The 25,593-nt window shown below is 47.8% G+C and overlaps 1 protein-coding gene and 1 long non-coding RNA gene across 5 annotated transcripts in view; both read right to left on the bottom strand.

The window, feature by feature from the left end:
* LOC149858010 (integrator complex subunit 6-like) overlaps positions 1-11,933 on the bottom strand; it is a 54,448-nt gene extending 42,515 nt beyond the window's left edge. For all 4 annotated transcript variants that reach the window (XR_016443879.1, XR_016443880.1, XM_090060467.1 and 1 more), the window contains exons 1-2: positions 11,742-11,933; positions 11,579-11,656 (exon numbers count right to left, since the gene is read on the bottom strand). Coding sequence is in view for 2 of the 4 variants with exons in the window: in XM_090060467.1 (XP_089916593.1) it covers positions 11,579-11,656; positions 11,742-11,852 (189 nt within the window). In the remaining 2 variants the exon portion in view is untranslated. The remainder of the gene's footprint in view (positions 1-11,578; positions 11,657-11,741) is intronic.
* Positions 11,934-13,766: 1,833 nt separating this feature from the next.
* Positions 13,767-25,593, bottom strand: part of LOC149858009 (uncharacterized) — a 31,826-nt gene continuing 19,999 nt past the window's right edge. The window contains exons 2-3 of the long non-coding RNA XR_016443888.1: positions 15,757-15,857; positions 13,767-15,458 (exon numbers count right to left, since the gene is read on the bottom strand). This is a non-coding gene — a long non-coding RNA (uncharacterized LOC149858009). The remainder of the gene's footprint in view (positions 15,459-15,756; positions 15,858-25,593) is intronic.

Here is a 25,593-nt window from a genome sequence, read left to right as displayed (position 1 = left end):
AGGGCAATTTAACTCAGACATCATGTCAGTCAGGGTCAACTTTGCCAGTTCTACTAGGGGTGTCTGTACCAAGGCTCAGCAGCCCCCTCCCCATTTTGATCATATTCTGTCTTCTTGCTCAGGAAAGGGCAAGGAGCACAGCAGTCACAATGCAATTTTCCTTTACAGTACTGTTGAAGCAGTCTGAATGTGCACATGAACTTTATTTAGAGCACTTCAAAACCAGGAAGTCCCTTAAGGCAAAGCTTACAGGAGACATTGCAAAATGCAAGTGGAAAGCAACACCCACTCTTTGAAAGCTGTCAAAGCTAGGCCTCAAACCTAAGGTACTTGTACAGATTGGGTTCATGGCCACTGTGTGTAAATTTGAGCCCCTCAGTCTGAAGTCAAATGCCTGCAAACATTCTCACCAAGGTATCTGTCCCAGAACACATGCACACAACTCTCCCTGGCTTACCTAGTCACCAAGTCAAACTGCACTTCCAAGTTTCTCCCAAGTAGCTTTTCAAATATTTTAAAATATAACCTTTTGAAATATTGATGTAGGAAGCACCAGATGCCAGGCAGGACTGATCTCAGTCAATCAAGGTTTTAAGCCAACACACAACCACAAAACATCTACATTTTTTCAGGGGGAAGGGAATGGCCATATCTGGGGAACTTCTTGCTAAACCAGCTTTAAACAAGTATCACTAACAGTATTCCAGATCCAAAAATCTTCAAGACAATACAAACAATTAACACATTAAGGCAGGGGTATCAAACCCATTGGGACCCACAGCTCAAATCAGGCCTACAGACCCCTCTTGTGCCCCACAGGTCAGATCCAGGACATGCAGCATCTGCTCAGGCCAGTCTCACATTACCCGAGGCAGGCGCTGTGTGCCATACAGGTCCTGGGCTCAGCTTGTGGCTGTGGCGTAGTCTCTGAGCAGCCATGGCAAGCCCTGTGCCGAAGGCAGGTCCAATGCATGTCAGTCAACTCCGAGACCCAGATCTTTGACACCTTTGTTTTAGAACATTCAAGCTGCTTATTAAAAAAAAAACCACACACACAGTTGTCCATCTTGAGTGATCCCCCCAGGACTTCCAGACTCCACATTCTGGATCCACAACATGGAGCCTGGGAGCCCCCCCAAGTTGTAACTGGGGTTCTAAGGGATCCCAGGTTTCCTGCCATGGAGCTGGATAGCAAGACCCAGCTCAAGACCTGGCTTCTAATCAGCCAAATTCAGACCTCAAAAATGTGTCAAAATAGAAAGGCTGCCATCTCAAATGAATGAACATTTTCTGTTTCACTGAAAATTTGACCAGTACCGTGTGCCCATTAATACCAAGTTCTGAGGAGTTGCTCTGAAAAGTCTACTTTATGTTTGTTATATAGTACACTGTGTGTTTAGTAAGACCTAATTAAGTTATTAGGCAACAGTTCTTACATCAAAATGCTGCAGTCTTTATACTGCCTCATTCAAAGTTTAACAGCATATATGAGAAAAAAGCAGCTATAACTAAATTGAAGTCCTTCACCCCTCAAAAGTAGGTTTAAAGAAAATTAAACCATGCATACTTTACACACAAAAAATAATTAAGATTGAAAAAGAACCAGTCCTACAGTAGTATTAGAAGCAGAGGAACACCCAGCGACTTGAGCATCTGTCCTGTCCCTCAGTGTTCCAGGAAGTATTTTCCAATTAAGAGGCAAGGCACAAGAATTGGAGCCAACTCAAGAATATTTAAATCAACATTTGAAAGGAAAAAAAATTAAGATTTTAGACTCCTGCTTTGAAATTAAATTAAAGATCCTGATCCCAGAGACCTCCTCATACACAGAACAAGCAGGTACCTTGATCCCTACCAAGAACTTAGGACAAATGGGCAGATCAATACAAGTCTCTGGGCAACTATAGATTCTAAATCACATGCTGAACAAGACTGCAAGAATACTACTTGGAGTATTTCTAGATATGAAAACAGCTTCAAATGCCTTGCTTATGCCTTGACTGGATTCTGATATGACAAGTTTAGAAACACCATATATTATGAAGCTGTACTTTAACAGAGAACCACTTAAACTTTTCTGACTCTACTCAACTTTCCAGTAAAATAAACATTACCTATGAAGTAACCGCTGGCATATGTGTAAGTTCAGTATTAATGCTTTATCTAGATATGGAACTATAAGACTTATTTCCTAATTTCTATAATATCTGTATCCTATGGTAGATTTCTCAGGACAGGAACAGCTCAACGGTAAGTCAAATTGCAGCAAGAAGGGGGAGCAACAAGTCCTAAACAACCAACCAACATTTATTTTACTTCCATCATCTAATAATCGCCATTTAAAGCATTTAAAATGGCAACATTTGTCCTCTCATTTGGGTTATTAACACAAGTTTCTTGAGACAAACATCCTGTTATACAGTACTAAGGAAGAGAAGCCATGGAATCTTTGAACTGTACAGCCAAGTCCTAGAAATAAAAAGCTATTTGTACGTATTATGGGTCCGTAACCGAGACGAAAGACAGAACGTTCTAAACAAAAGCTACTAGCTGTGCACTAGCTCGACTCAGAACTACAGCTCTTCCGAAGCCACAGTACTGAAGGGTACCAGAAAAGCAACTTTTTCCATTTGCTTTGCAGTGTTTGCAAACTATGAAAATATTGGCTAGGTCAGCATTAAATCCTGTATGCTGTTTACACGCATTTCCCAATGTCAGTTCTGCAGCCTCCTTGGCGAATGTTACACAGTTCTCCTTAGTGAGAAGTTTTCAAAACCCAAAATGAGAATACGAGTATTGGAAGTTAAGTAACAAATGAAATATCTACAACCTGTACTATACTAGTCAGTGCAAAATCTCATACATACACATTAATATTTTACAGAAATGCCGGGATGGTGCTTCACACAGGTTAAAAAAGAACTAGCCCCAGCCCCAAAGAGCTTTCAATTCAAGTTACTACATGTACAAGCACGAAAAAACTAGTGATGTTCAACTGCTCCAGCCCCACAGGCCAGATGAATGGCACAGAGCTGGTTGCAGGCCAGATCCAGTGTGCTGGTCCAGCTGCAATATGACCCCGCCTGTGGGAGCAATCCAGAACAAGATGCCAGTCATTCTGGCTGTGGGGCTATCCACAGGTTAGGAAATTTGGTGGCAGGTGATGGCAACATTAACAGCACCTTGAGCTGCAGAAATTCAAGCTGCCACTGCTCCCCAACACCAAATCTCCAGAGCCATGGGGAGCCCCACAGACTGGATGACATGGCTCAATGGACTAGAGGTTGAGCATCACTGGCACAGACCATAAAGCCAAGATATGAGGCCTGGTTCACAAACATCAGTCTTATGAATTCTGCCACCATATTTTGATAAGAAACAGCTGCTAGTACCCAAGAGACAGGAACAACACTTGGCAAAGTAATCTGACTAAGACAGAACCTGAGAAGTGGTGACCCACTCTTACTGGAAAACTCTCTTCCAATTTTTTACCGAAAGACTTCCTGAAAATAAGGGCAAACTTTATGATAGTGCAATTTCCAGTTGTTATTTAAAAAAATTGGACTTTTACACTCAAAGTGAATTTTGCTAGGAGGCTCAGCATTTTTACTTTCATCTAGTAAGCCACCAAGGCCTACAGAATGAACATGTCAGAATCTGTCCAACATAAAACAAGGAGCCAAGATAAAACAAACTGCCATACTGGCCACAGGCATTAGTACTTATCTGACTTCTCCTAGGCACCCTGCCACTTCATACCACCTATGTCCCATGTGGGCAAGCATATAATCAGGCTCTTAGTTTGCAAATTCTTGAGAACTCAGGCACTTAAATCACTGAAGTATGGGCAGCACGGCAATCTACACTGCCTCTCCTTCTCGTTGGACTATCTGCTGGCTGCTCAAGACAACTTATCTAAACCAGCCTCCAAAGTGAGAGAGAACAGCTGATTAGATGGGGTGGACATCACTACATCAAGAAGCCACAGTTATTGCTATGGTATCCATTTTAGAATTCAACTCCTTTTTACAACTCATCATTGTAATCATCTTGTAGAAGCTAAAATGTTTAAGCAAGGTCCTGTCAATTTAAAAATCCTGGTCTTTCCCTCTGGAGGTGATCTGTTACCAGTAACTGAAAGTTACTGTAACCAAGGGGGGAAATCCTTGTTTTTTCTAGGTCTTTTGTGCCTATGCCAGCATTGCAGCTAGTTTGACCTCCCCCAACTCTTCCCAAAGTTTTGGGTGTTAACTAGAAGCCACAGCTGGAAGTTGAAAGGGCAGATAGTGGGAAGGAGTGTATACAGAAAGCATGTCTAGTGCTGATCTTCAGTCAACAGGAAGGCTTCAACAGCAAGACGCATGTCTTTTAAAAAAGACTGCTCTAAAAAAAAAAAAAAAGTTTACAGAGATTTCAAATAGAATCCCTTTCAACTGAAAGATCATTTAATACTGCACAGCTTTTCCACTTCTTTTACACCTTATCTAATAAAGTGAGCTTGGGCTCTCAAAAGCTCATGGTACATATCTCTGAACTGGTTAGTCTATAAGGTGCACACCTATCCTGCCTCTTCCACTACAAAAGAGGGTCATAAACTCCTGCCTGAGGTAGATGAACCTAATGTTCAGTCTTAGCTTTAAAACATCCCCTCTGCAGACCTCTTAGTGACTCCTCCTGGTCAGGATGCTTTAGAACTGCTGAATAAAGCTACCTAAAAAAATCTGTCAGTGACACAATGTGAGGACGGGGAAAGGGAGAGCAAGCAGTTTCTTCCTAATTAGCAGGGGGGAAAAATATATTTTTAAGCAACAGCAAGTGGATTCTGAACCTATTTTGTTCTCAGAGAGAAACAGGCTTTAGGGATTTGCCCCTTCACAGGAGTAAATGACTTCTATTAAACAAATTCAAGAGCATAAACAAACAGAACAATAAGAACAAGCATCAATTTAAGTCTGTAACTGTAATTAGCTATTTGTTCACACTCAAAAGTCATCAGAAGCTAGCTCCCCAGCCTCCTCTCCACCATACTCTGTACACAGCACCTCCCCATCCCCTGCCCCCTAACCCCCTTTCAGTTTGTCTTAAACTACAATAAGCCCCCCCACTTTTTTTTTTTAAAAGAGGTTTTGAATTTGCCATCACATGCAGAATGCTTCTTCCCATCTTACATGCACGAAGAAGCATAACTGCATTCTCGCACAAGAGCCCTGGCTATGCATTCAAGGAAATCCTAACAGGTTCTTGCTTCTACTTATAGACCTTCATGGAGTCTACCAACAGGGGCATCTCTCTGCTTCCCTACACACAGGCCTCCTTTGTCTCTACATGATCTGGCCGCCGCCAATGTAAGGGCCTTTTGCTTGATTCAGCATCTGCCATCTCCAACAGCCTTCCTGCAGCTCTCTGCCTCCAGACCCAGCAGGTTTCTTGGTGCTAATTCTCTCTCTCCCACCTACAGGCACAGAGGTGGTTCTTAGACCCAAGGTCATGGAATATGAATTCTCTACCCTCAGAATTATTCAAACAGATCCCAGGTCTGTCTGCAATAGAGCCTTCTCATCTTCTTGCCTTCTCATAGAGCAATGTAGGACACTGCAGCAACCACTGCTTCCTGCACGACAGCGTCATGGTGAACAAGAGAACTGTTCACAGAGATGAAAGCCACCAAATAAAAGATGTCATTAGACAGCCAACAGAGGAAACCAAGTCTCAGAAACCCGACCCAGCTTCTAGGTGCTATTTGTTTCGACAGATGTACCGGGTACTCTGGCATATTTGTCTCCTTTCATGAGCTTTTCCCCAAAAGCCTCCCACAAAATGTTACTCCCTTTGCACCCAACAAAAGCAGCAGATGGCGATTCCTCATACAAAGGCTCCCATCACAGACCAGACACTGTCATAAGAGTTGCCAACTTCCATGACTAGGAAGCCCTATGCCCTCTGCTCACAAGGTACAACATCAGACCAGGCAGGAAAACAGTAACAGCTTGAAGCCACCAAATTAAAGCCAGTCTGGGCCTTGACTGCCTGTGCACTTTTCTAGAATCCATTCTTTTTCTATCAAGAGGGCTCAAACTCCCACACAGGGCTCATCTTCTTCCATCATTCATACACACCTGGTTTCCTCGAGAGCTACATCTTCAGTCCATTCAATTCAACTGGTGAAGTCATCTCTCACACTAAACCTGCTCCCTACTTTACTCAAGTGCAAAGATAGACCCATGGGCTTTTTTCACCACATCCGAATGAAGCTCCTGGCACTCACCTGCAAAGGCCTTGCAGCTCCATTACCCTCACACATTCTGCAATATGTTCCCCACATCTATCTATAATGCTCAATTTGACCTCCTACTTACCTGTACCTCTTACAAGAATCTTGGCTTTCCTCTACACCTCCTGTTCAATGCCAAGGTCCACCACACATACTATTAACTGTATATATTTCTAATCAACAACACTTAACACACACTACAATTAGAATTCTAACTTAACTCAGCAATACCTACATGATCAAAACACATGTTCCCCAGCACTAAGCTTCTGACCCAACTGGCTGGATCACCAACCAAGTCTGATGTAGTAAACAAGAGAGCTTTCAACCACAACCTCCGAAATATATGGGACAATTTCAAATTGATATAAAGCCCTGACTCCCATTTGAGTCACGTATGGAGAAGTTAGTGTCGCTACAAAGTCTTGAGACAGACAAATCATTCACTCCAAGACAGGGAATATCTGAACTGCAAAGAACCAAGGGGATGTCATCTTATTGTCACCGATCAGACAGCTGAATGCCTATCAGCCACAGGGGAGCCAGGCACTCTACGTAGTTAGCAAGTCTGGCAATATCTATAGTGTTTTACCACTAAAGCAAGTTAACTACCTGCATCTTGGATCTTGAAGTAATTTGAAACTATTCCATAAGCTGTAGGATGAAGAATCACACAGAACTTTTTATTTGGTTAAGGAGTGACAAAGAGTGGAAATCTTCTTAAGAAGCCAAGCAAAACAAGTCCATGCAACTGGAAGACTGTCTAACAATCTGGGGAACAACATCCTCCAACATCCATATCTTTGGTTAGGCAAAGATTACCAGAAGTTTTCTTTCTTCTTTGCACCTCAAGTGGGTTGGGGGGAAGAACAGCAAACAAATTCCCCATTCTCCTACCAGAAAATTTAAGGGGACAGGAGGGAGACAGAGTTAATGCAATATTTCACATTAAGTGTAAGCACATGCATTATAATCGTGTGTGCCACGTGCCAACAGAAACCCAAATTTTATACTAGATGCCAATATCCTATCAAGTGGACAGGAAACAGCAAATCAGCATTAAAGGAGTAGTTTTGCACTGTGGTTTCTACCTTTCTTGTATTCAGCCAGACAGAGAAACTTACTTATTAAGGCCCGATTACTTTTTTCCTGAAAACTAAGCCTTTTGGCAAGTTTTATAAAATTTTCCAAGAACTAAAATTAAAAAGAGTTTGTGTCACTCATTTTTACTTCTTAAATTAAAAGAGCTTTGTCAGCAGACAGCAAGACCAAACGAAGGACCTGATCAAAAAGTGAAATCAGCTGGCACCTTTCCACTGACTTAAATGAGCCCTGGATGCAATCCATAGCAAAAGATATTTCAGGTAAAAGTTAATATACATTTTTGGAAACAAAAAGGTTTTTTATTTTAATCAGATTCTTGTCGGGTAAAGAGAAAAATATCTTGGAAGTCCCATTTCAACCCCTGAAGAGCTGTATTTATTTACACTGCCTTTCATACAAAAGTGAAACTAAATGCACTGAATTCAGAGAAGAGATGACCCGTCAGCAAGCCCATACTAGCACAGACACACCAAACATAGCAGCCCTGTTTTACCTAGGGCAGCTTTGCACAGTAATCAAACAGTACAATTGCTTTTAAAGTAACTTAAGATTGCAACTAAATTAATTACTTTGAAGCAACAGTTTAGGCCTGCACCAAAAATCATTCCCATACACTTCCTGCCCCATACTTTATCTCAATTGTTTCTACCCAGGGAGTGGTTCTATACTAGCAAAAAAGCTATTTCATTAGTTTTAACCGTCACGCTACTTGGAAAGGCCATGGTGGTTAGTGCAGCCACATTGGAGCCTCTGAATACCAGAGTCCTCTAACATATTTCATTTTATTAGGATCATCTTTACAAAAAGAATAAAGATATCACTTGTGCTTTCGCTATATGATACCCAAACTTTCAATAGTGGATAATTAGTACTTATGCAATAATCCACTAAACCTACTTAAGAAAATACAGAGAGGTAGTTCCAGAAGCCTGACAGGACATTTCCTATCCTACATTAAAGTACCAGACTCAACTAGTAACTTAAACCTTAGGTTTTGTAAAGGGTCATACATGGTTCACCAAGTCCCTCACATTTTAACTGTCATGTTTTAGAATGTGTAACGTGTACCAAGCATTACAATATTTCCACTGCAGGTGACATTCTGTAGCGAAACTTGCCATAACATATGGCAATAGCCTGGAAAATTCTTACTGCACAGATATACAAGCAAATCCACCGACACCACATTCCCAAGCATTTTCATTATCACATTTGGTGCAACTGGGTGTCAAGGGAAGGGTTTCTGTCAAGCAAAAAAGAAAAAACAACCTGCACAGGAACCCTCATCTTTAGCCATGAGGGAGAATAAAACAGGAAAAAGGCAGTAAGTCCATAGTTTGGGCTGTCATAAAATGAAGTACGATTGCTGTAGTCAGTCCCTGACTGCGGACAAGAAGGGAAATGTTCACACTACCATGCAGAAAACCCTGATGACAGACTGGAGACCCAGTAATATTTCTGGACTGAAAAGAATTAATGAAACCTAGAGCCCAACGTGGAATTTCAAACTGAGCACAGAAACACAAGGTGACCCCCTTCCAAGGAGGGGGAAGGAAGTGGTTGGAGTAGTTAATACAAATAAATACTGGCTTGCACTCTGAAATGTCAAAAACACTTTATGTAAGTCTGCTGTCCTTTTCAACTGTACAATTCATTCTGGTGAAAGGCATGAAGCTGTCCCCAAATAATTCAGAAGACATGCAAGCAGCTTCACTGAGGTGCTTTACCTACTATCTCGGGAGAGACACCCTGTCCTTACCTGCTGTCAGGACTGCAACCTGTTGTGGGTTTTGCCACGTGGACACATCCACTTTATACTGGCCCAAGGCCAAACATGGCAAGATAACCACAGCTCCTGACTGGCTGTGACAGAAAGGGACGGGGCAAACTAGAAAAGAAGGGCAATAGAGTACCTCCATCCAGGGCTCTTCAGGGGACCCCCATGGGCTCACACTCCCTACAGCGGTGAGGAGTGCAGCTGTGGGCCCGAAGGATGTTCACAACCACACTTGTTTGGGAATTTCAGAAGCTAGGAAGTTCAGGGCCAAGAAGCAGGTAAAAAAGCAGCGCTAAGGTGTTCCATTCCCCACCTCCTTCTGAGCAGTGCAGCAGCCACACCAGAGGCATGACGTTATCCTGCTGCCTCAGAACAGGAAACAGGCACAGGGAGAGACGGGCACATGCCCTGCAGCCCTGTGCCATCAAGGAGCCATGCCAGCCACCTGGCCCCATGGGGGAAGGCAAAAGGGGGGGCCTCAGCCCCGCCCCACACGGGGGGGGGCAGGGCCCAGCCTGGCCCCGCCCCAGCCCAGCCCCGCCCCGCCCCGCCGCAGGGGGGGGGAGGGGCAGGGCCCAGCCCCGCCCCACACGGGGGGGGGGGGAGGGGCAGGGCAGGGCCCAGCCCAGCCCCGCCCCACACGGGGGGGGGGGGGCAGGGCCCAGCCCAGCCCCGCCCCACACGGGGGGGGGGGCAGGGCCCAGCCCAGCCCCGCCCCACACGGGGGGGGGGCAGGGCCCAGCCCAGCCCCGCCCCACACGGGGGGGGGGGGGGGGGGGCAGGGCCCAGCCCAGCCCCGCCCCACACGGGGGGGGGGGGGGGCAGGGCCCAGCCCAGCCCCGCCCCACACGGGGGGGGGGGGGGGCCCAGCCCAGCCCCGCCCCACACGGGGGGGGGGGGGGGCAGGGCCCAGCCCCGCCCCGCCCCACACGGGGGGGGGGGGGGGGGGGGAGGGGCAGGGCCCAGCCCCGCCCCGCCCCACACGGGGGGGGGGGGGGGCAGGGCCCAGCCCCGCCCCGCCCCACACGGGGGGGGGGGGCAGGGCCCAGCCCCGCCCCGCCCCACACGGGGGGGGGGGGGGGCAGGGCCCAGCCCCGCCCCGCCCCACACGGGGGGGGGGGGGGGGCAGGGCCCAGCCCCGCCCCGCCCCACACGGGGGGGGGGGGGGGAGGGGCAGGGCCCAGCCCCGCCCCGCCCCACACGGGGGGGGGAGGGGCAGGGCCCAGCCCAGCCCCGCCCCACACGGGGGGGGGGGGGGGGGAGGGGCAGGGCCCAGCCCAGCCCCGCCCCACACGGGGGGGGGGGGGGGGAGGGGCAGGGCCCAGCCCAGCCCCACACGGGGGGGGGGGGGGGGGGAGGGGCAGGGCCCAGCCCAGCCCCACACGGGGGGGGGGGGGAGGGGCAGGGCCCAGCCCAGCCCCGCCCCACACGGGGGGGGGGGGGAGGGGCAGGGCCCAGCCCAGCCCCGCCCCACACGGGGGGGGGGGGGAGGGGCAGGGCCCAGCCCAGCCCCGCCCCACACGGGGGGGGGGGGGGAGGGGCAGGGCCCAGCCCAGCCCCGCCCCACACGGGGGGGGGGGGGGGCAGGGCCCAGCCCCGCCCCGCCCCACACGGGGGGGGGGGAGGGGGCAGGGCCCGGCCCAGCCCCGCCCCGCCCCACACGGGGGGGGGAGGGGCAGGGCCCGGCCCAGCCCCGCCCCGCCCCACACGGGGGGGGGAGGGGCAGGGCCCGGCCCAGCCCCGCCCCGCCCCACACGGGGGGGGGAGGGGCAGGGCCCGGCCCAGCCCCGCCCCGCCCCACACGGGGGGGGAGGGGCAGGGCCCGGCCCAGCCCCGCCCCGCCCCACACGGGGGGGGAGGGGCAGGGCCCGGCCCAGCCCCGCCCCACACGGGGGGGGGAGGGGCAGGGCCCGGCCCAGCCCCGCCCCACACCCACCCGGCCCAGCCCCGGGGGGGGGAGGGGCAGGGCCCGGCCCAGCCCCGCCCCACACGGGGGGGGGAGGGGCAGGGCCCGGCCCAGCCCCGCCCCACACGGGGGGGGGAGGGGCAGGGCCCGGCCCAGCCCCGCCCCACCCCACACGGGGGGGGGGAGGGGCAGGGCCCGGCCCAGCCCCGCCCCACCCCACACGGGGGGGGGAGGGGCAGGGCCCGGCCCAGCCCCACACGGGAGGCGGGGGGAGGCTTGGCCCGGCCCAGCCCCACACGGGGGGTGGTAGCAATCGGTGCCTGAGAATCGCGAACCCACGGGCGGGGGTGAGGGCCCCCCCCCACCCGTGCGGGGACCCCCGGCGAGCAGGCGGGGCGAGGGGCCGGTCCAGCCGTGCGGGCCCCTCCCCGGGGCGGGGGCGGCGCCTCCCGCCTCCATGTCGGCGGCGCCCTCACCTCCCACATACAAAAGCAAAATGTCCGCCATGTTCCGGCCGTACCTTGATGCCGTAGGGCGGCTCGTCGAAGGTCACCAGCATGTAGCGGTCGCCGCGGCTGGCCGGGTCCCGGGCGCGCAGCTGTGAGGGGAGAGGACGACGGCGTTAGCGGGGGGGGGGGGCCGGGTCGGGCGGCTGGGGGGCGCGCGAACGGGGGGGCGCTCACCTTCATGAAGATTTCCACGGCGCCCTTGGCCACGTCCAGGTAGCTGGTGCCCAGCGAGGCGCGCTGGTTCATGGAGGCCGAGGTGTCTATGAGGAAGAGGAGGATCGGCATGGCCGGCCGTGCCCTGCCCGCCCGCTGCTCCGCTCGGCGCCGCCGCCCGGGCCCGACTGAGCGCCGCGGCCCTCGCCCAGCGCGCCCGCCCACGTGACCCGCCCCGGCGCCATTGGCTGCCCGCCGCCGGCATTTGCATATCCCGAGGGCCGGGGGCGGGGCCGGGGAAGGGGAGGGCCGGCCGGCCGGCGGGGGGAGCCACGTGCCCCGGGCGGGGGCTGCCGCCGGGGGGCTCCGCAGGCCTCGTCTCCGCGGCCTGGTTTCGGCTTGTTGATTGGCAGGGGGGGCAGTGGCTTTCCATAGGACTGGGGGGGCTTCATAGGACTTTGCGGGGGGGGACATTGGGCTTTGCAGGCCTAGGGTGTGGCTTTCTATAGGGCTTTGCGGGGGGGGGTCATAAGGTTTATATTGCGGGGGGTCATAGGGCTTTGCAGGGGGGTTTCATAAAGTGGGGGGGGGTTGCGGGGGGCGGTTCATAGGACTTTGCAGGGCAGGGTGGGAGGTGAGTCTCCATAGGGCTTTGCAGGGCTGGGGAGTGGGTTTTCATCAGGTTTTGCATCCCAGCCCTGGTTGCCTTGCAGGGAGGGGGTCACTTAACCCCAGTTGTCTTTCCTGCTTGGTGCAGGGGCCTGGACCCCAGGATCTTCCAAGGTCCCTGGCAATCTATGAATCCAAGGGAGCTGCAGTTCTTCCTCGAGCAGCTGGGCTGGCAGGGACCTGCAGCGGTCACAGTTCCTCCACCTGGTTCCCACCCAAAGGCACCCTTGTGCTCCATAGATATCCAGTGAGATATCCTGCCAGGACATGGGGGGGGGACCTTGGGCTCTTTTGGTGCAGGTTTTGTGCTGGGAGGTTGTAGAGATTTCTGATCGGGATCCACAGTGCCCAAAGCTTTCAGGCCTGCACTTATTAAGGAGGCCATCCTTGAGGGACTGGCCCAGGCTAACATCCTAAGGGACAGCCAGCACGGGTTTGTTGCGGGTAGGTCCTGCTTGACCAATCTCATTTCCTTCTACGACCAGGTGACCTATCACTTGGACAAGGGAGAAGAGGTTGATGTCATATATCTTGACTTCAAAAAAGCTTTTGATCTGGTATCCCACGATCACCTCTTGGCCAAACTGCCCAGTTGTGGCCTTGGCTCCACCACGATCCACTGGCTGGGAAATTGGCTCTGTGGTCGGACCCAGAGGGTTGTGATTGATGGCAGTCACTCATCGTGGTGCCCTGTGACCAGTGGGGTCCCTCAAGGCTCTGTCCTGGGACCCATCCTGTTCAACATCTTCATTAACGATGTGGACATTGGAGTCAGGAGTGGACTGGCCAAGTTCACCGATGACACCAAACTTTGGGGCAAAGCATCCACGTCAGAGGACAGGCGGGTGATCCAGGCTGACCTGGACAAGCTCAGCAAATGGGCAGACGAGAACCTCATGGTGTTTAACACCGAAAAATGCAAGGTTCTCCACCTTGGGAGGAAAAACCTGCAGCATCCTTATAGGCTCGGCAGTGCTACATTGGTTAGCACTACAGAAGAAAGAGACTTGGGGGTCATCGTTGACCACAAGATGAACATGAGCCTGCAATGCGATGCTGCGGCTGGTAAAGCGACCAAAATGCTGGCGTGCATCCATAGATGCTTCTCAAGCAAATCCCGGGACGTCTTTCTCCTCTTGTACTCGGCCTTGGTGAGGCCGCAGCTGGAGTACTGTGTCCAGTTTTGGGCTCCACAATTCAAAAAGGATGTGGAGAAGCTGGAGAGAGTCCAGAGGAGAGCCACGCGCATGATCAGAGGTCAGGAAAACAGACCTTACGATGACAGGCTGAGAGCCACGGGACTCTTTAGCCTGGAAAAGCGCAGGCTCAGGGGTGATCTGATGGCCACCTCTAAGTTTATCAGGGGTGACCACCAGGATCTGGGGGAACGTCTGTTCACCAGAGCGCCCCAAGGGATGACGAGGTCGAACGGTCACAAACTCCTGCAAGACCGTTTCAGGCTGGACATAAGGAAGAATTTCTTTCCTGTCCGAGCCCCCAAGGTCTGGAGCAGTCTGCCAGCGGGGGTGGTTCAAGCACCGAAATTGAACACCTTCAAAAGTAAATTGGATGCTTGTCTTGCTGGGATCCGATGACCCCAGCTGACTTCCTGCCCTTTGGGCAGGGGGCTGGACTCGATGATCTCCCGAGGTCCCTTCCAGCCCTAATGTCTATGAAATCTATGAAATTTTTGTGAGAAAGCTAGCTCGGGCAGACAGGCCAGTGAGGCACAGATCAGACTCTTCAAGACCCGTCAGTGATTTGCAATGGACATCGTCCTCAAATGAAGGGATTGCCGATGCAATAGAAAAATTGCCAGTTTTGGTTTTCCCCATTCAAACTGAGAGCTGGCAGTTTCTGAGGGGTCCTTGAGCCTAACGAGTGAGGCCTTGAGTCTAAAAAGGTTGCAAATGACTAGTCTATAAGGTGCATGCCTTGCATTTCCACCGCCTACCAACAGCTTCTTGCGCATCCGTCAGGCAGTCTGGGCTGCCACACGCTCTGCGCCCAGCCCCTTGCTGCAGAGAGCTGCCAGCCGCCCTGGGCCCCACTGCACTGTCCAGTCATGCCCGTTGCAGACACTCGTGCACCTAGAGCAGTGCCCAAAAGCTGAGCTGCGGCCCCATGAGCTGCGGGCTGCCATAGGGAGGTGACAACAGTTGAAATGAGTCCCTGATTTCTAGGCCTCCACTGTTCTGCCCTTTAAAGGCCCTTATTTGAGGGTGCCAAATCCCTTACAAGCGTTTTCCACTTGTAATGCTGTTCATCAAGGCTGCCAAAAGTTAGTTGCTAGATGTTTATTGCATATTTTCTGCTGCAATTGTGTTCGCACATGGCAACTAAGAATGTCAAAAATCAAGGAGGTGCAATAAATAATTGATGACAGTCCTCTCATACCAACTCAAGTGAGGAAGAAGAAGGGATGAAGATGCTCTGGATCATCAGAGAGGGGGAAAAAAGGATACTAAGGCCTCAGCTGTGCAGTGAGGTCCCTTCAAGTGAACCCGTGCCCTCTGGATTTGAAGTCAGTAGCACTGGTATTAGGCCCTGGTGCTGCCAATATCTACAACTAAGCACACGAGTAGCTAGTGTGAGTGTTCAAGGGAGCTATTTAGCACTACAGTACAGTGCAAAACAGTTTGCAGGATTAAGTCCTGAAAATATTAAAGGGGCATTTCAAACATAAATCTCTTTTTTTTTTAATAATTCAGTTGCTCGTTACTTTCCACTGAACAGAAGCACTTTTTAAACTCAAACGTTCTTTTCTCAGTGTATATTACCCTACTTTTCTGTATTTCACTTGAGTCAAATGATTGAAAGAGCAGTTGGTTTCATGGTTTCTAGTCCATTTCACTTTATTTTTCTGATGCACTTGAACAATGCTGTTTAGTTTGACAACATTGCAGTGGGATGTTAGAATTGTCTCCAAAGCAATTTTAATTAAAAAGGAAAGGAATAACATTGTTCATGAAAATACTTTTACTCCAAATCAGTCAAAATCATCTCCAGTGTACTGCCACTGAGTGTGGTGGTACACATTAACAGTGGTTCTGAGGAGGAAAAAAAGGTCTGAAAAAAAAAAAGAGAGAAAGCCCTTGAGTCCGTTTGAGAAAATAGAAATTGGCCTGTTAGGTATTGTAATAACCCCTTCGTCTCATCTCACACAAAATCTAAATTCTGGATTTACAACGGGTAAATGTTACTGCTTTACATAAAAGGTTTTAGAAACGCTTTTTTAATAACCAGCTTAGCTTATGCATCTGTATTTGTACACAATTTCAGCAAATTATTTAACAGTAATGGATCATAGAAGAAAACACTTAAAAACTCCCGCAATAAAAACAAAGATACACAATTATATTCAAACCTTTGACTCTGCTACCTCCAAGTCGCAGATAGGTAGGTGTGTGTTTCAAAGAACAGTCAGGATCAGGGCTCCGGGCTTTTAGCAATTTCTGGAAGAAAATACTGAAAAGGTGGAATATTTTTAGAAAATTGAGTGTACATGGGTAAAGCTAGATCAATAGAGCTGGAATTTCAATGCCTACTTATCTACCGATAAGGTACAGGAAAGGCAGCAGTAGGGCCAGCTTCTCCAGACTCCCCTGCTAATGTATTTCAGCCTTGACCTGGAAAAACAACTTCATTTCCATACAGTCCTTGCCCTGTAGCAGATGCTAACTCTGATGTAGGCATGTCTGCACAGAGTACTTGGCTGTGACTGCATATTCATTTCTCATATATATAGCCATCAGATCATATGGTAACTTAATCACAGGCAACCTGGACCAGTTCAAAACAAGCAATGCGGAGGTTTAAGACTGCCTATATTGCTCCATGAGATAGACCACAAGGTGCTAAAAAACCCTGAAAATTCATACTGTTAGCAAGATTTCTGTGACTCCAAAGGGCCAGGAACCCATTTGCAGCTGAGCCCTCCTCTACCCTCACAACAGTAGTTAAAGGTCAAGATGGAAGAAGGCTCTTGCTTTCTGTTTCAGAGGCTGACCTTTCCAGGAGCAAAGCTCCTCGCTGAGGGCTATGGTTTCTGGAATTTGCTCTAGCTGAACTTCACCAGAGCTGAAGACTAGCAATTTTCAGGGCACAATGCAAGAGACTTATTTATTTAGTTTAGATTTGTGTGACTTTTTTTAACTCCTAAAAATAATGGTTGCTAATGTGCATGAGTGGAAAAAGCAGCGAGTGGCTCTTTGCTGGGATCCATTGTATGCAGCTCCACCAATTTGTGTTTGCATTTCTAAATACCTGGCTGCTATGGTGACAGACACTCCATAAATCAATAAAATAAGTTAACTCTTTTTTTTTCAATTTTCCAGATAAGAGTAATTTAACCATGAGACGTAAAAAGCTTGTCTACAGGGGTAAATTTACCAGAGCAGCTATTTCAGAATAAACTAGTCTGCAATATCTATTTCAGACTAGTTCCCTATGTGGAAAGGCTGCTCCAAAATAAAAGCTGCTTTATTGTGGAAGAATTAGTGCGCTTTGTTCTCATCGAGTGAATCATGTCGATAAGCCCTTATTTTTCTTTGCCTTGTCCTGACATAGCTTAACACCTAACCCGTCTCTTCTAATAGGGGTTTAGCTCTAACAACCATCCTTACTTCTTGGCATTTTTGTATTGCTTCACCTGTTAACTTTGTTCTCACCTGCCGGCTGACCCAGGCAACTAGCAAATCTGAAAGGCAGTAGCCCTGCTCCTATGGGCTGACCTCCTTTAGTCATTAGCAGGGATCCTGGTTTTCTCCAATTGAAAAAAATCCCTAATTTTTGGTTAAGAAAAAGTAACCCCAAATCCAAATTTTTCCATGATTTAAATTAAACACCACTAATATATAGGTCTATATATAGCGGTATTTCGTTTTAATCATGGAAAAATGTGTATTTGGGGTTACTTTTTTTTTTTTAAACAAAAATTGGGGATTTTTTTTTTAAATCAGAGAAAACCAGGACCCCTGGTCATCAGAATCTGAAAAGTGCTGGATGTGCCAGTCAGGAAGAAATATCCGATTTCAACCCACTTGCTACCGGATGAGAAATTAAATCCATCAAACTCTTTCTGTGGGTCCCCATTTGGGTTTATTCCAGCCATACTGACCACTTGTCCCTCGGCTCCTGATAGCTCCCCCCAAATTAATAGAAGTGTGAAATCGGTGTAAAAATATTCATTAGGCCACATAACATCTCTTTGAGGTTGCTACTATCACTATTATACAGGCAGAGGAGCCAATGTAAAAGACTAAGTGACTGGTTCCACCCCGCACAGGGCACCAATATGAGTGCCAAAATTAGAAATCAAAAGTTTCTGGCTCCCAGACGACTCTCAGGCTAAGGCTGTGTCCTCCGTAGGAAGTGGAATCTGGAACATAAGGATTTCTTTGTAGTTAAGCAAACTTCTCCGGGGTGGGAGGGGCAAGAGAAAGTTAAATAATCACTACTACTACTCTAATTTCAGCAACTGGGGATCCAGCATGGTAGACTGCATACAAATCTTTGGAGTACTGAAAGATCAGTCACAAGGATGCTCTTATTATGACAGAGGACCAGGACCACGTTTAGTTTGGGGCTCTGCAAGAGATTTCCTGTGGAACTTGGAAAAGTCACTTAATTTTTCAAGACTTCGGTTCTCTCTCTCTAAGATGGAGACAGTATTTTTCTCACCCTGCGTCTCTTTGGTTTATTCAGATTGTAAGGTCTTCAGAGCAAAAACTGAGTATAAACAGCACCAAGACCCAGCATAAATAACTCCCTTGGCTGCTGAGCACCTGAAATGAAAAAAGCAACTCCAGCTATATGGAGACTGGGGGTGCAGGAGACCTAAGCGCTTACTTCCAGCTCTGCCACTGGAGTGCTGGGTGATGCTGGGCAAGTCACTTCACCTCTTTGGCCTTCAGTTTATTAGTCTGCATAATGAGACTAATGGACATAGACCTCTTTTGTACAACGCCATGAGGTCTACTCAGGCATAGGAGCTTGGTATTATTTTTTGGCAGTAGAATTTGCCAGTTAGCTATTAGTAGATCAGACGGTAGAAAGCAACAGATAATCTGCCAACGTGTTATACTGACCCTTGTAAAAAACCAGCCCCTTTCTTTTGTTGAGTGTTGCTTAGCCGCACATATTTGTACAGGCTTTTTAATTATAATAAAGGCTATCACATAGTCACTGCTCAGCCTGCAGTCTGAAAACACACTTACCCTTTTAAAGATTTCTGCCCACCCCAACTATAGTACTCCATATCCTCTAGTCAATTGTACGAGCAATGGACAAGAGCCTGGAACTGGATCTGAAGTCCACTGAAGTAACAGGATTCTTCCCATTGAGCCAACAGTTTTGGGTCACACTCTGGCCGGCAGTACGTGCAGTTTGGGGAAGCATCCCGCATTTGCTTAATCCTGCCACGTGTCAATCTCATAGGGATACATATCTGGATTTATTCTCGCAAGCTCATGTAAATTCATAAATTCCATCTTCAGTTTTGAATTACAGGGGAGATTATAGTATAGATTTACTACATACCCTGAACTCAGCACATGTTGTACTAATTTCTTGGCAGTGCATAAATAGTACGCCTGTGGTTGGTAATGGTCATATTTAACAACAAATATGGATGCAATATACAGTAAGTATGTAATTCAAGGGAAGACTGGGATATGTGGCCATATAATCCTTTCCACATACTAGTAAAAATAGTAGCCAAAAGTGGCCAGTAAGCAGGGAAGCAGATCCCACATGGCCTTTTCTTCTCTTGCTATGTTAGACCTATTGGAAACCCCCCTGTGCCATGTCAAGTTAACCTCTAGAGGAGGGGGTGCTGTAGCTTTTAGGGGTCTAATCTGTCAGTCTCGCTGGCAAGATGCTCTAGCACAGGGGCAGGCAATTATTTCAAGCAGAGAGCTGCTTACTGAGTTTTGGCAAGCCATTAAGGGCCGCATGACAGGCAGCCCAGGAGCAGATAAATATTCATTTTCTATGTTTTCAGGGGCTCCACGGGCCAGATAGTCTGGCTTGGCAGGCCGCATTTTCCCCAGCCCTGCTCTTGCAGGTCAATGAAAGGAGAGGGGTTGTATTCTTACCTGAGGAGTCTGAGGGCAGCCCAACTCCTGCAGAGCTCCTAGAGGTCTGGTACACCACAGAGGACGCATCTACATGTGCATTAATGCACCATAATTATGATGCATTGTTTAGTACCAGTAATAACAGGTACCAAATGCACTATAAATGAGTGCTACTGTGCAATAGTCTCAGCATACATCTGTTATGTGATGCTAATGTGCAGTAGACTTATTCCACTATGCATTAGCATGGCTTTTGCCATGACGTGCTAATGCACAGTAGAATTAGTCTACTGCACTTTTAACATCTTGTGTAGACATGCCTAGAGCCTGACACTACTTAGAAATCCACAGAACTGAGATCAGAGTTCCCCTCAGCTTCTTGGGGTCCACAGAGTTAGGAGAGAAGCCATGGGCCCTTGCCTTTTTGCATGATTGCCAACCTTTTTTCCCATCAGAGATATCACAGCACAGAGATTTCCTACGGGCCTTTCCCCTTTCCATATTCGTTTTGCTAAAAAGAACTGATACTGTCCATAGTCCAAAGGTACAAGTCAGATAACCGTAGCCAGCGTGACGGTAAACACTCACATTTCCAATGTAAAGATGTATAACAAGGTGATGGGATAGTGACTGGCTGAAGATATGCTGAGATGAATTTGCTGTAATGGCAGGCAGGCTAAATTCTGAGAAAGTATCTCACAAGAAACAGACTGATCTGTAAAGCAGCACTTCAGAAAAGGAACAATGGCAGCCCAGACTTGGATAAATGTGGACAGAGTCAGCCTCAAAGTTCAAAAGAACATCCCCATAGGAGAAGCAACAGCCCTAAAACAAAGTCGAAAAAGTTCTGATGGGAAAGCAGCTTTTAAAACATTACGTGGCTCCTCCAGAAAAAGAACTTGAAACCTTCCCTGGTAAACTTAGCACACTGGAGAAATGAGTTGCCAGATGTGAAAAGATAAAGAGGAGACATGGGAATTACAAAAGCCTGGAAGCATTTGTTCCAGTTGTACCATATCTCCATGAGCAGCATGCCTGGCCAGTGAGGTGGGTCTGTTTCTATTACGCAGCCGTGGAATCTGCACGTCTCTGCAGGAAAACCGGGAGGCAATTCCAACCTACCTCCTAGGGATGCCCCAATTCTCAGGTCCACTCTTGTCTAGTTCTCAACAAAAGGGATGCAAAGCTGCACACCAGGACAGCTTGCCAGCTGTGTAAGAGGCATTCCTGGGTGGTCCCACTGTACCCCCTTCTGTGCAGCCCTCAACAGGGTGGGTCCATGGCCAGAAAAATGTGGCCATAACATTTTTAGGCTCCAGCTATTCCCAGTACTGGAACATCCCATTGGAATCATGGCCAGCCACACACACGTTAAAGTAGTTCCCAGGCTACTCTAACTTATACCAGGGTCTGAACTGACCTCCAAGCAAACTTAGAACAAGGTTAATCCCGCTTTAATTCCCACCCTTTGCTCTTGTGCCAGACCTGAGAAACAGACCCACTGAGCTTTGGGGTCTTTGGAGGAGAGGCATAGTATATGTATGAAGTATTACAGTGCCCACAAAGCAATCACTCAAATCAATTTTCAGAGTAGATTTTAGTGACATTATTCAAGGTAAAAATAGAAGAGATGATTCAATATACCAGTACTCTATGGTGAGAAAAGCTACACACTTCTGAAACCTGGGTTCCCGAATGGGAGAGCTACGCACACAGTGCTATGTTACCTTACTTTGAAAGGATTCCTAGACAGGCTATAAAAAACAGGAATTTGTTCAGAAAGCCATTTTCCTGTCCCTGTGTCCCAAAATCCATGCCATCAAGTGAGATCTGAGCATTTTATTGTATCTGACATTTATTTTACAGTAGCGTCTAAAAGCACAGACCAAGTCAAGACTCCACTGTACTAAGAACTGTAAAGGCATACAATAAGTGACAGTTCTACCCTACTTTGATTAGATCATATTTGCACAGTTTTGGGGTGAAAAATCTAAGTGTAATAAATCTTGTCCACAATATGAGTTCCTCCCACGGAATTTCACAATTCCTCCCAGCAGAGAAAACTTGTGTAAGCTGGTCAGGGTGTACCTGATCCATAAAACATATAGGTCTCCTATAAATCTTAGCTCCAGATCTCTAACTCAAGCTGTAGTGTTTCATATATCATCTCCGGAAATTGCTGCTTCAATCCCAGTGAGATACTATGCACCATGTCATTCCCCTTATGGCACTCCATTGCACACTGACTTCTAATAATTAGATATCATCATCTGTCTGGTGCTCAACTTTCTTAAACTTGAGGCACCTCTCTCTCGATAAACTCAAGGCACCCCTTGGAAAGTACCGGCTTTTAATTTTCATTTGTTTTTTGACTACAGAAACATAGTGGAGCGATTTTTATGTTGCAAAGAACTCAGAAAGACCCCAGCAGGTCAGAATGTCTGTAAACACCACAGATTCCTATTTGAAATCCCTGGATTTATCTTGCAAATGATGCCTGCACACCTAACAGTGCTGGCACTACATGACACCCTTAAAAGAATCTCCCCATACCCTGGTTGAGAATCACTCATCTAACAAAACAAGATAGGAACACGTACAAAATTCATAGTCAAATCCTGGAGAAATGCATGGTATATAGAGCATTTTCTTAACATTCTGGGAACTTTCTAAACAAAGCGTAACAAAATAATGATGTGTAAATTAGTACTCCAAGTCCCCCAACACAATAACAATAGGGAAACGACAGGATTTACTGAGATGAAATCTGTGTGACTGCAACAATAAATGTATTTCAGCATCACCAGGTTGTGAAAAACAAATAGCCACTATATGAACCACTGCTGGACAGAAAAACATGATGCTTGATCACAAGCATGTCTTACACAGGGATTCTGTAGAACGAAAATTAGATTAACTCAGAGAAAGGATCATCTTCATACTGTATAATTACAACAGCAGAAAGACTTAGCTAATGGTTGGAGCAGGAGTCTAAACACAGGCAATCTGGATTCTGTCCCTGGCTTTACTGTCAACTTGCTATGGGGTCCTTAACTAGTCATTTAGCTTTAGTGCCTCAGTTTCCCTAGCTATATTATACTGCAGCACTCCAATTCTGCAGGGCACTTCCCAATAAGACAAGAAACCAGAATCCTGCTTTGAAATGCTTGCAAACTAATTTCAAATGTGACACAAAGAGTGGATGTGACAAGACAGCAGGGAAAGGTAAGACAGTCAGACAACATGCATAAATTTATCTGGAAAAAGCTGGCACACAGGAAAATAAAACCAAGGCATTTTATTTATTAGTAAAATGTTGTTAGATGAATAACAGAATAAGGAAGTAGAGTCAGACTTCTTCTTGTGGTAGAAACAGACCTAGAGGAAGAACTTCAGTGATCGTAGGGTGGTGACTTGTGAGACCAGTTCCACGCAAAGGGTGGCATGTAAAAAAGGTTGTGGGAGAAGCAGACAAACAGCATAATGAAACTAGTACTGTCAACAGGACAGACCAGGTGAAGAAGTCAAACCGAAACTCCTAAGGTAGCAGGCAGGGAGGGCCAGCACTATGCAGGGCCATGTAAGGCTGGCTTAGAACTCAAAATGAGCATGGAGGGGAATGCAGCATGGTCAGATCAAAGGGCAAGAAACAAGGTTTTGGCAGACGCTTTTTGCATAGATCTGAGCAGAGAAGTAATAATACTGCCGTGTCGCAGAGGCCCAATGAAATGTCTAATTCAGGATGCATGTTAAACACTGATATTCTCAGAGGGAACAGCCCCTAAAAGTAAAATAAAATCAATATTGCAATTATGGTGCGGTATGACAGGGCTTGAAGACTGTTATTATTGCAACTATTCTGTGACTTCTTTAAGGGGCCATGAAATTATGCTTACATCTAAAAGGAGAAGTCAGCAAAACAATCTCTCTTTCAAGAGCCCTTAAAGTGCGCCATACTCGGAGAGGTGTGAAGTGCTCTTTTTAAACAGTTCAAACCAACGTCTCCAACATCCAATTCCGAAGTGCAAATTTTATCAGATCTCGCATTTTTTCTAGAGTGGTCTGGAGCCTTTAGCTTGAAGTGACACATAGGGGAAAACAGCAGATTTCAGCCTGTTTTCAAAGTATAATTTTAGCTTTGTGGAAGCCAGTGAGCCTGATGTTCCTTGGGCATCACTGCATCCATTCTCACTGTCAATGAAACACGACTGTGTGTAAGTAGGAACAGAATAGCCTTGCGTCCCCTGTTCTGGGATTTCAGCTGGGACTGAACAAATCATGTACCTTAAAACACCTCGGTTCCAGGAACATCCACCTCCAAACCAGTCGACCCCCAACTAGGGAAAAGAAAGCATTCATGCCTCTGGTCTCATCTTTGGGATAAGAATATATCCTTCTAGGGAGACAGACACGAGGTTTTACACTCCCGCGTCGCAACATCTCCTTCTGGTTTGCTTTCGCCAGTCTTGCCATTTTCTCTATCGCCCCATTCTCTCTCTCTCTTACCCCTGTGCTGACAGTGTCCTCCTCACACCTTGTAGCAGACTCCCATCACTTCCACCACCCTCAGCTGTCTCCGAGGTTGTCCCATTGCTTGCGCCCTGGTCACATCCCTTCCTTCAGACACACAAGCCCAGATCCTCAAAGGCATGTAGGGGCCACATCCTATTGAAATTAAAGGGAGTTAGATGCCTCAGTACCTTTGTGGACCTGGACCCTAGTTCCCACCAGTCACCAAACCTTCTATGACCAAGTCTAACTCTCTTCCCATTAGAGGAGCACTGCACAAGTCATCCCGCAGTGTCCAGCTGGCTGAACAGTAAGAGTGGGGGAAGAACAACCCTGTGCCATTAAACCTCTCCTTATTATACCCTTATACTTCATTAGGATGAGTAGCCTCTCTCAGTGACACCTGCAACTTTCCTGTTATTACATGTAAAAGCACAAAAGAGTTCAGAGACCAAGTTTCTCATTGTAGCATGATGTGCAAAGAGAAGCAATTTACTTATTTATGCCAAATGGACATAAAGCGGCCATAGTGTAATAAGCCCAATCTAGATCTTTTTTTCCCCTACCCCTGCAAGATCCAGACTTGGATCTTGAGAGTGATGCTCAATCAGGGTACCAGGACACCCTGAAATCTGCTGTCACTGTTTTGCATTTAACAGTTTCTATGGGAAATCACAAAATAAATAAATAAAGTCTTCACAGGCTGGCCAAAGAGGGATGTAGCATGCTGCTGCCTTCCCCCAGGGCTCAGCAAGATACCTTCCTGTGACATTGCCACCCCCCACCAGCTTCCACAGCAAGCAAGCAGAGCTCAAGCCATGGTTTTCCTCTTGTCAGGTAAGAGCTCCATTACTAGGTTGGACAACCAGCATTGCAGAGATCTTAAGTTTGTGGTTCTCAACCTTTTTAAACATGAAGCACCCCGTTTGACTCAAAGCACCCCTCCATAACTTTTGAGAATTGAGCAGCTCCCCACGCCAAAGGGCCTGGCAGTGAGGGCAGGGCAGTGAGGGCAGGGCAGCAGCCAGACAGGGACAAGCCTGAACCTGCACTTGTCCCCTTACACTTCACAGCACCCTTCAGAAGAGCTCAGGGCACCCTGGGAACCTGGTTGAGAATCACTCTCTTAACCTATCATTACTAATAAACAGATGGACTTAGAGCCAGATTTCAACACTTTAATGAGACTAATGTGGACTTCAGCAAGTGGCTTCCCTGATGTAAAAATACAAGGTTGAGACATAGCGGCCATATTGTCATGCCGATCATGGCCCCAATCCTGTAAAGTATGCCATTACTTTTACATGGGTGTGTCCTGGGAGGGATTGTGCTAACAAGAGAGACTAAGATAGTAATTAGTAGATGATATTTTAATCACCAACAACACCCCCCACCCCTGCCCGCCAAAAAAAAAAGAAAACACCAGCTCTCTCCTCCACAGGTTTTACTAGCACCAAACCCACAGCATTAGTACCACTTAAGCCCACAAAGGGATTTTTAAAAGTACCTGAAATCATAAATAAACCTAAACCCATGTCTTTTTCCTAAATCTGCTTAAAATCACACATTTCTGTTCCTCCAACAAAGGCTTAGCCTCCAAAGGCTCAGATTTCTCC

The sequence above is a fragment of the Crocodylus siamensis genome, chromosome 8, assembly GCF_052110815.1.
Source record: "Crocodylus siamensis isolate JL-2025a chromosome 8, ASM5211081v1, whole genome shotgun sequence".
Classification (NCBI taxonomy): domain Eukaryota; kingdom Metazoa; phylum Chordata; order Crocodylia; family Crocodylidae; genus Crocodylus; species Crocodylus siamensis.
This window is presented reverse-complemented; position numbering and strand designations above follow the sequence as displayed.